Source organism: Dipodomys ordii, unplaced genomic scaffold, assembly GCF_000151885.1.
Source record: "Dipodomys ordii isolate 6190 unplaced genomic scaffold, Dord_2.0 Scaffold156, whole genome shotgun sequence".
Lineage (NCBI taxonomy): Eukaryota > Metazoa > Chordata > Mammalia > Rodentia > Heteromyidae > Dipodomys > Dipodomys ordii.
Window position 1 is genome coordinate 2,380,109 of NW_012267372.1, and position 10,317 is coordinate 2,390,425.

Sequence of the window (10,317 nt, forward strand, 5' to 3'; positions counted from 1 at the left end):
GGGGCCGGGGCGGGCAGGCCAGGGCGAGCCCCCTGCGCCGCCTTCAGCTGCAGCAGTGCCCGGTGATACTTGCCGATGGCTTCCCGGAACTTCTTCTCCCGGTAGCAGCGCTGGCCCTCTGCCTTGAACGCCACGGCGGCCCGTAGGCTGCTGTCGAGCGCCGCAGCCAGGCCCCCCGACGGTTCTGGGGCCGGACCTGGCCGAGCTGAGCCATGGCGGGGACCTGGGCCGGGGCCCGGCGGGGAGAGGGCGGGAGACGGGCGCGGTGGAGGCTCCGGGGCAGCGCTGAGCATCAGCACCGGGGACAGCGCGCCGCGCTGCATTGTGGGAAACTCCTGCGGCCGCCGCTGCAGCTACCGCATCGCCCCCCGCGGGGCCGGTCCCCACCCTTTCTCCGCCCCCGCACCTCCCGGCTGCCGACTCTGGCTGCCCCCTATGGGTCTAGAGAAAAGACTCCCCCACCTCGCTCACCTTCCAGTCTGCCCCTGTCGTGGTCCTCTAGCCGCCTCTCCCTCGTTCCCACTCCCCTGACCCTCCCCACCCTCCTGTCTGCTCTCCACTCCCCTACGTCCTAAGGTTTTTGGAAGAAAAGGATGAGCGCGGGGGGGAAAAGAGCAGGAAGGCTGGGTTTAGCCCGCTAGCTATTTGGTACTTTGGATGAGACAGGATATGAGCTCAAGCCCCACACATTTACATTACTCAAATAAAATGTTACTTTCTCGCTTGGATATGACTTGGACCGGTCACTGAAATTACCCTAGAACTCGGTATCCAGCAACATGAAACAGTATCTACTTTGGGTATGTTTCCTTTTTATGTAGGCAACAAATTATCACTGATCTCTGTGCCCAGCTCTGTTCTGGAAATATCGGAGGGAGGCCCTTGGCCAAGGGGGTAAGGGAAGGCATCCTGGAGGAGGGGGGTGACTCTGCAATCAGGAGATATCTTATTGCCCTCCGGAAGCTTATGACACAGTGGGAGAATCAGAGTTAGCAGCACAATAATTTTTTTTAAAAGATATCCAAATGAGGAAATGTCATCAACCCAGAACAAAACTTAAGGGGACCCCACTGCAACAAACAAGTAGTGCAAGGTGGTGCATGATTGTAATCCCAGCCACTCCAAATGCATAGGTAGGAGGATCTTGGGCTGAGGCCTGCCCTGGGGTAGGGGAGGGATACTCTCCCTGAAAAATAACTAACCCAAAAAAGAGTAAGGAGGAGCATAGCTCAAGTGGTAGACCTCCTGCCTAGCAAACACAAGGCCCTCGGTTCAAACCCCAGTACTGCCAAAAAGAAGTATGACTCACCAGGCACCAGTGGCTCACGCCTGTAATCCTAGCTACTCAGGAGACTGAGACCTGAGGATTGCAGTTCAAAGCCAGCCCTGGCAGGAATGTCTGTGAGATTCTTATCTCCAATTAACCACCAGAAAACTAGAAGTGGCACTGTGGCTCAAGTGGTGGAGCGCTTGCCTTGAGCTAAAGAGCTCATGGACAGCTCCCAGGTCCAGAGTTCAAGCCCCACGACCACCACCACCACCAAAAACAACAACAACAACAACAAAAAAGAATGAAAGAAAGAAAAAGAAAAATATGACTCTCTCCCTCATCCTTAGGGTCCAACTTCAAACCCCCTTATTCCTGAGTTTGAATTCCCAAATGCTGCATTCACCCTTCATAATCTCAGTAGTGCTGGAGATTATTTTCTTGTTTTCTTTTCTTTTTTCTTTTTGGTCTTGGGGCTTGAACTCTGGGCCTGGGCGCTGTCCCCGAGCTCTTCAGCTCAAGGCAAGCACTCTACCACTTGAACCACAGCGCCACTTCTGGTTTTCTGGTGGTTAATTGGAGATAAGAGTCTCATGGAGGGGCTGGGAAGGTGGCTCAGTGGTAGAGCGCTTGCCTTGCATGCATGAGGCCCTGGGGTGGATTCCTCAGCACCATATAAGAAGAAAAAGCTGGAAGTGGCGCTATGGCTCAAGTGGTAGAGCACTAGCCTTGATCTGAAGAGCTGAGGGACAGTGCCCAGGTCCAGAGTTCAGGCCCCATGACCAACAAAAACAACAAAAAAAAGTCTCATGGACTTTCCTGCCTGGGCTGGCTTTGAACCAGGATTCTTATCTTCTAGAGTAGCTAGGATTACAGGTGTGAGCCACCAGTGCCCAGCTGGAGTTTGTTTTCTTAATGAACACTATAGGCTGGGTGTGGTTGTAATTCTAGCACTCTAGAGGCTGAAGCAGAAGGATATCAAGTTCAAAACCAGGCTAGATACATAGCAAAACCTCAAAAAAAAAAACCCCAAACAAACCCAACAACAAGCAAGAAAAAAAGAAAGAAAAAGCAAACAAGAAATCTACTGAGGAAAAAATAAGTAAAAATCCATAAAAAAAAAAGTAGGTTAGTACTATGGCTTGAACTCAGGGCTTTGTACTATCAACTTGTTTGCTAGACTGGTACTCTACCATTTGAACCACACCTCCAGCCTTACTTTTTCTGGTTATTTTGGAGATGAATCAGCAATCATTGTTCTTTTAACCTAGTGAATGATAAGATTCTGGAGCACCTTGTGAACAAGGACAACTGTACCTCACTCACAGTCCTATTGGATGCGATGCTGACATTTTTTACACCTACTAGGTGTCAGTGTTGTCTTAAAAATTTTATAAGCATAGTAAATCACACCTTTGAAGGAAAGACAATAAAAAGTTTGATCATACCTTGTATTTTTTGGGGGGGGGGTCTGGTTGTTGGGTCTGAACTCTGGGCCTGGGTGCTGTCCCTCAGCTCTTTAGCTCAAAGCTAGCGCTCTACCACTTGAGCCACAGCGCCACTTCTGGCTTTTTTCTGCTTATGTGGTGCTGAGGAATCGAACCCAGGGCCTCATGCATGGGAGGAAAGCACTCTACCAATGAGCCAACTTCCATATGCATGTATGGAACTGTCACAGCAAAACCTTCCCCTTCACAACAAATTTATACAAATAACAAAAAGGATAATAAACTAAAAACTACACCCTCTCCACCACCATGAGGTTGCTGGTATACTTATCGTCACTGTGGCACTTCAGGAGTTAAGTACATCAGACTTCATTTATTGAACTTCCTATCAAAGACTTACAAACTGATGATCTTGTGCAATCATTAAAAATATTGAATTAGGTGAAGTATTAATACAGTGTTTACGAAATTGCAGACCTTCAGATGTGCCTGAGTAAAATCAGAAAAGCTGGCAAGGTTAAGCTAGCATTCCTCATAACTCAGCGGGAACCCCTGACTTCCCCACAAATTCCCATCCTTTGAAATTTCTCATTCATCTTGACGAGCCATGCTGGGGAAGTCCGCCAGCGCCCCCTCTTGGAAGAGTTTTAAATTTCCCTTAATAAATGGCCTTGGTAAGAATATCCAATCAGAGATGAGAGGCTTAGGAAAGGACCAATCAAAACCGAGAGCGGGACTACGATGTCACCAATGAGAACAGAGAGCGCTCAGAATAAAATAAACCTCTTCCAGACGGGAGGGAGGCGCACGCATTGGGGTTTCTGGTTGGTTGTTCGCGTTTCACGGTGTTCTGGGAGCCGCAGGCTGGAGACCCCGGAGGAGTCGGGCGGCGGTGAGGCTGGTGCCCTGGTGCTGGGGCCTCGCGTACTTGAGGAACACAGCAGCACGCCCTGGCGCAGGACCTCGGAGCGCGGCTCGAACCATGCAGGGCTCAAGGGGGTCCAGCTCTGCAGGGCTGCAATGGGAAATGGAGAAACTAAGGACTAGTAGGAGGGGAGCCAAACCCCGAGGGGAGAGAAAAGAGGCACCAGCTGAAGGACAAGTTGATTCGTTTGCAATCTGGCGATGTGGCTAACGGGATGGAGTCACTGGCTCAACCAGCTAAAGCGACACCCCAGCCGAGCACAGTCATGGAGCTGGGGGACACAGGCCTGGCAGATCCTTCTCAAATTTGGAACACAGCATCTTCCAACCCTGGGAGATCCAATCTTCCACCCTGAGCTGAACTGGAGTCCCCAGGTTTGTACAAACACCCTCATTCCTTTTTTTTTCTTTCTTTTTTTGGTCGTGGGGCCTGAACTCTGGGCCTGGGTGGGTGCTGTCCCTCAGCTCTTCAGCTCAAGGCTAGCACTCTACCACTTGAGCCACAGAGCCACTTCCGGCTTTTTCTGCTCATATGGTGCTGAGGAATCAAACCCAGGGCCTCATGCATGCAAGGCAAACACTCTACCACTGAGCCACCTTCCCAGCCCCAAACACCCTCATTCTTACCCTTCCTCTGAGAAAACGAATGGGATCTTCCTAATGAGATCCAATTCTCTCCCACACTCAGAAATATCAGTCTAGTCACACACACACACACACACACACACACACACACACACCTACAATTGTTTTTCTCTGACTAGAAGGGGACAGAGGGGACGCTCTTGGAGCAGCACAGGCCCTCCATCAAGACCATACCTGTAAAGCGCAGGTACAGGTCTGGAGCCTGCCCCTTCCAGCACGCGGTAGGCCAAGTTCAGAGCTGTAGCAGCCCGACGCCCAGCTTCCCATCCCGCGGCCTCAGCCTCCAGCAAGGACAGCTCCAGGAAGTAGGTAGCAAGACGCTTCACCTACCGAGGAGGAATATCAGACCACGCCCTCATGCCCACCACGCAGACCCTGCTCACTGCAAGGACACGCCCTATTACGCAAGGACCACGCCCACAAAGCACGGCTGGAGCATGCCCAGTGCAGGCCTGGCCTACAACATGCTGGCCACGCCTATCCCGGACGGGCCACGCCCATCGCGAGGGCCACGCCCCTATCTAAGAGCACCTGGGCGTTTGTCCTGGCGAGCGCAGCAAGCAGGTGAAGGCACAGCAAGGGACCCGGATGATGCAGCCGAAAATCCAAGCGGTTCAGGATGCGGCGCTCGGCGCGCAGCAGCTCCACCCGAGAGAAGGAGCCAGCACTCAGGAGACAGAGGAAAGCAGGCTGCAGGGTGAGAGTGTGAGGGAAAACTGTGGAGGTCGCCTTGGACTCCCTGTCCTGGAGTGTCTGGGATGGAAACTTCAGTTTCCTGGTCTGTAAAATGGGGCACCTGACTTTTAAATCTGGAAGATGGGCAGACCGGGGCTCATTCCCCAGCACTAAGTCGCTGAGTGGTATGGGACAGTCACTGAACCTCTCTGCCTTCATTTCTCCACCCAAGAGGCTGACCTTAAACTACTCGAGATGGGCTCCACTCCCAAGTGCACATGCCATTCTCTCTGCGAGAGTCAGTCTCCCCCTCTCTTGGAGGGACACATTAGCAGTCCCTTCCCCACCAGGCATATTCAACCAGCGACTGCAGCCCAGAGCCCCGCCCTTCCCAGCCCCGCCCCCTCCAGGCCCCGCCCTTGGTCCCGCCCCCGCCGTCCCGCCCCGGAAATACCTCCGGGAGCACGCACTCTTCTATTTTGCACGCCAGGAACAGACAGGCCACGCCCAGCAGCTGCAAGCGGCGCAGGCGCACTCGGCCCGTGTGCAGGTAGGAATCGAGCAGGTGCACGGCCAGGTAAAGCGTGTCCCCCGCCAGGCTCAGGTATTCCTGGCAAGAGGCACGGGGTGACCACCAGGGTCCCAGGCGGCGGACACGGGTTCGGCTTTGCCCCCTTCCCCCCGGGACGGGACGGTTACGTACGTGCACCTGGACCAGCCAGTCCACCACCAGCGCGCGCATCTCCGGGGTGACGGTGCGGGGCAAGGCCCTCCGGGGCAGCGCGCCGCACACCTGCGGCGGGGCGAGCGCGGCCTTATTCTCCACACCTGTCCTTCGGACTTGCCTGAGCTCCAGACCTCGGACGCCGCGGACGCCTGGGGTGAGTTGGACTCCACAGGGGTGTCACACTCCAAACTAACCTCCAGTAGAGCTCCTCTTCTGAGTCCCCCCGCTAGTACCCTGGACTTCGTTCTAGATTATTCCTAACCCCCTTTTCTCGTGTGGAACCTCCATGGCCTTGCACACGGCCATTTTCCTCAGGTTCACAGACTCCACAGTCAACCATCTACTCCTTCAGAACATCTAGAAGCATGGATCTATCCAAACTGAAAATCTGACCAAGGAACCCCCCAGCTTAGAACGTCCAACGACTCTCTGTACCCCTCCTTAGGGCGGGAGGAAACAAAACCAGTTTATTCTTGATCCTACGTCACCTCCTTCCTCTCTTCCACATTTTAACCACCCTTTGGCTATGCCAAACTCACTCCTACCTCAGGACCTTTGTACTTACCATTCCTTCTTCGTGAAACGGTCCCTGCCCCCCCCCCCCTCCTTGCATTGCCTTCTTGGTCATTCCAGAAGTCCGTTTCCCCCCTCTCCCCTCCCCCTCCCCATGCACTACACCCCATCACCATCTCACTTTGCATTCCTTAGTGAATACAGTCTGCCAGGCTGGTGGCTCATGCCCATAATCCTAACTACACAAGAGGCTGAGATCTGCCAGACGCCGGTGGCTCACGCCTGTAATCCTAGCTACTGAGGAGGCTGAGATCTGAGGATCACGGTTCAAAGCCAGCCCGGGCAAGGAAAGTCCATGAGACTCTTATCTCCAACAAACCACTAGAAAACCAGAAGTGGTGCTATGGCTTAAGCGGTAGAGTGCTCACCTTGAGCTGAAGAGCTGAGTGTTAGCGCCCAAGCCCAGAGTTCAAGCCCCATGACTGACCAAAAAAAAAAAAAAAAGAAGCCGAAATCTGAGGATCTCAGTTCAAAACCATCCCAGGTATGAAAGCCTGTGAGGCTCTTATCTCTAAGTAACAACCCCCCCACCAAAAAAAGCCAGGAAATGGAGTTGTGGCTAGGCCACTAGTCTTAAGCAGAAAAAGCTAAAGAAGAGCATGAGGCCCTGAGTTCAAACCCCAGTAGCAGTGCGTGGGTGCATGTTCACACACACACGTTAATTATAAATGCAAGGCACAAATACAAAGGACTGTGAAATCCCCAAGGAATGGCTGCACACAGGCAAGAGGGGAGACTGGCCCATGCTGGCCTCACCCACCCAAGCCCCCCTTAGCTGTTCTAGGTGCTCACCATGACCTCAGCAAAGATGTCCCCAGCGTACTCGCGTTCTCCCTCCAGCCCCAGTGTGCTGAGAGCCTCCTCCAGCCCTGTACCCAGATCCTGAGGCTTCTCTGGGAGTCCTGGGGAGACTCTCTTATCCACGGCCATACCACTGGGAACTGAGGTGCTTGGCTTTGGGTTGGGACCCTGAAATGGACAGAGGCTGAGGGGTAGTGCCTGGAGAGGCCCAGGGATGGAGGCTGGCACTGGGGTCCAGGCCTCTCACCTGCATCCTCCACTAGCTTAGACCAAGGAGGCAGCTTCCAGCTGGAGAGAAGGGGCAGCTGCAAGCGCTTTGAATGCACCTGGACGCCTGCGCACTCCGAGTTTGCCAAGCTCCCTAATCCTGGGCAGGTGTAAATGGAAGGTGAAAGGTTGGCTGTGCCTCACACCTGTAATCCCAGCTACTCAGGAGGCTGAGATCTGAGAATCGTGATTTGTCTAGTGGGGTTTATTATCCTTTCCTGTTTTGTCTTTTCTGTGTGCACACATGCACTCACACCTGTCCTGCAGCTTGAACTCAGGTCCTGGGCTCTCTCCCTGAGTCCCCCCCCCCAAAGCTAGTGCTCTACCACTTGAGTCATAGCTCCACTTTTGGCTTTTGGGTGGTTCATTGGAGTAAGAGTCTCACAGACTTTCTTGCCTATGCTGGCTCCAAACGGTGATCCTCAGATCTCGGCCTTCTGAGTAGCTAGGATGACAGGTATGAAGCATAGGTGTCCCACTGTTTCATTTGTCTTCTGTATATAGAATCCCTATAAGTACTTCTGCAAGGCTGGTTTTGTGGTCCTGAGGCCCATTAACTTGTGTTTATTGTGGAAGTTTTTTCTCTCTCAACTATGAGGAATAGCTTTGATGGGCACACTTGATAGACAATTCTTATCTTTCATGGTGTATGTCCTTCCATGCCTCCCTGCCTTTAGAGGGTGTGTTATTCTAATAGGTTTGCACTCATATGTGACTTGTTACTTTCCTTTCATAGATTTCAGTATTCTTTGATCTGTATATTGCTTTAACTGTAAGTCCAGGGGTGTTCCTTTCATCTTGCCTGTTTGGTTTTGAGCCTCCTGTACTTGCATGAACTTCTCATGGTTAGGGAATATTTTCTATTATTTTTTGTTGGTCATGGGGCTTGAACTCTGGGACTGGATGCTGTCCCTCAGCTCTTCAAGGCTAGTGCTCTACCACTTGAGCCACAGCACCACTTCCAGTTTTCTAAGTCCTTTATATTGGAGATAAGAGTCTCGCTGACTTTCTTGCCCAGGCTGACTTTGAACTGCAATCCTCAGATCTCAGCCTCTTTAGTAGCTAGGATTACAGGCATGAGCCACTGGTGCCTGGTCTCTTTTATTTTTATTTTTTGGGGGTCTGGTCCTGGGGCCTGAACTCTGGGCCTGGGCACTGTCCCTCAGCTCTTCAGCTCAAGGCTAGCGCTCTACCACTTGAGCCACAGCGCCACTTCCAGCTTTTTTCTTTTTGCTTATGTGGTGCTGAGGAATCGAACCCAGGGCCTCATGCATGCAAGGCAAGCACTCTACCACTGAGCCACCTTCCCAGCCCTCTCTATTATTTTATTAATAGTATATCTATACCTTTGGTCTTTCCAGCACTCCCCACCCCCCGTTCCCCCCCCTCCCTCCCCCGCTCCTGAGGCTTGAACTCTGGGCGTTGTCCCTGAGCCTCTTGTGCTGAAGTCTAGTGGTCTATCACTTGAGCCATACCACCACTTCTGGCTTTTCCTGAGTTTATTGGAAGAGCCTCACAGACTTTCCTGCCTGGGCCTGCTTCGAACCTTGATCCTGAGCTCAGCATCCTGAGTAACAAGGATTATAAGTGCCCAGCTAGTATTAGTCTTTTGAGGATCTCCCAGAGGCTTTTAAATTTCCCTTTGTATTTTTCTCCTCAAGTGTCTTTGATGTAATTCCTCTGCTTTATCTTCCAATTCCTGACTGGGTGACTGAGTTCTTGATTTTTTTGTGGACTTTCCTGCCTGGGCTGGCTTTGAACCGCGATCCTCAGATCTCAGCCTCCTGAGTAGCTAGGGTTACAGGCGTGAGCCACCGATGCCCTGCTAGTACTCAAGTTTTAACTTAAGCCTTCAAACTTACTTGGGATTGTGGGCCCATGGCTGGCACTTTGCCACTTAAGCCATGCTACCAGCACAGCTTTTTGTAGAACTGTTTTAGAGATGGAATCTCTCAGACTTTCCTGCCTGGGCTATCTTGGAACTGCTGGTGGAAATAGGCCTGAGATGAAGGCTTCAGGGCGGGGTAGGGATAGCTGAGCTGCCCGCCTCTTGGATCAGGAAGCAGCTGGGAAAGGCCTGGGACATCATAGGCCCTTCAAAGGCATGCTGTCCATTGAGCTCTCTCCAAGTCCTTAGTAGCCCCATCAGCAACCAACTCAAGATAGTCATCAATTAAGAAAGCACATCCCCATGATCCAGCCACCTGTCACCAGTGCCCCCAGCTGGGGCCAGCCTTTGTCACGTGTGCCTTTCTGAGGGTTGTCCTAGCCACTACGGCAGGTGTCTTCTCTAGTACACGCCCCTCCCTTTGGTCATCCTGTAAGCCATAGTCAGCACCAGCCACACCCCAGGGGAGGGCGTGGCCTCCATCTGCTCTCCTCATTTCTACTGCCTAGGGCAGACTTTGCATTTCATACTTTGGGCAATTCCCAGTAGCATTCTCTTAGGTTGCACAGATGGTCAGCTTTGTTCTCATGTTTCTCTGTTGTCTCCTGTGCCCATTAGATGCACCCCATCAGAGATGGCTTTCTGGTTCTGGTTTGGAATCTGGACTCCAGTGCCTTGCACCCCTGAGCTCTTGGTCTTTCCAGGTCCTCCATCTGACATACTGAGACACCAGTCTTGGTGGTGAAATGTGGGGTCTCATGGCTTCTTGCTGTACCACAAGTGGGGCACAGGGGTTGAGGCAGCAGTGCCCCTACCAGCACCAGCCACATACCACACTGGCTGCTCCCCACAACCTCCTGCTCTGTCCCCCTCTACTCACCCCAACCGCACTAGCCCAGACTTGCCCCCTCCACCTGCCTAGCTTTCTGCAGGGCTCCAAAACAGCAACATTGCAGGTGTGTGAAACCCAGGGACCAACCCCACAGTGGTTGAAAGTCTGGGGCAATGTCCATAGAATGCAGGCGAGGCCCTGGTCTGAAATTTATTGCTTGTACCGTACAAATAGGAGAGGGAAAGGCTAGGGGTGGGGCGGGGGGGGGGG

The 10,317-nt window shown here is 52.6% G+C and overlaps 2 protein-coding genes across 2 annotated transcripts in view; both read right to left on the bottom strand.

The window, feature by feature from the left end:
- Positions 1-323, bottom strand: part of Ttc9b (tetratricopeptide repeat domain 9B) — a 1,977-nt gene extending 1,654 nt beyond the window's left edge. Inside the window, exon 1 of the mRNA XM_013032675.1 lies at positions 1-323. Within this exon, the coding sequence (XP_012888129.1) occupies positions 1-323 (323 nt within the window).
- Positions 324-3,079: 2,756 nt separating this feature from the next.
- Positions 3,080-7,313, bottom strand: Cntd2 (cyclin N-terminal domain containing 2). Its single transcript, XM_013032618.1, has 7 exons — positions 7,308-7,313; positions 7,052-7,228; positions 5,663-5,863; positions 5,414-5,569; positions 4,816-4,974; positions 4,459-4,610; positions 3,080-3,730 (listed from the first exon to the last, which is right to left on the bottom strand). The coding sequence occupies exons 1-7, from the start codon at positions 7,311-7,313 to the stop codon at positions 3,556-3,558; spliced, it is 1,026 nt and encodes a 341-aa protein (XP_012888072.1). The 3' UTR covers positions 3,080-3,555.
- Positions 7,314-10,317: the final 3,004 nt, after the last annotated feature.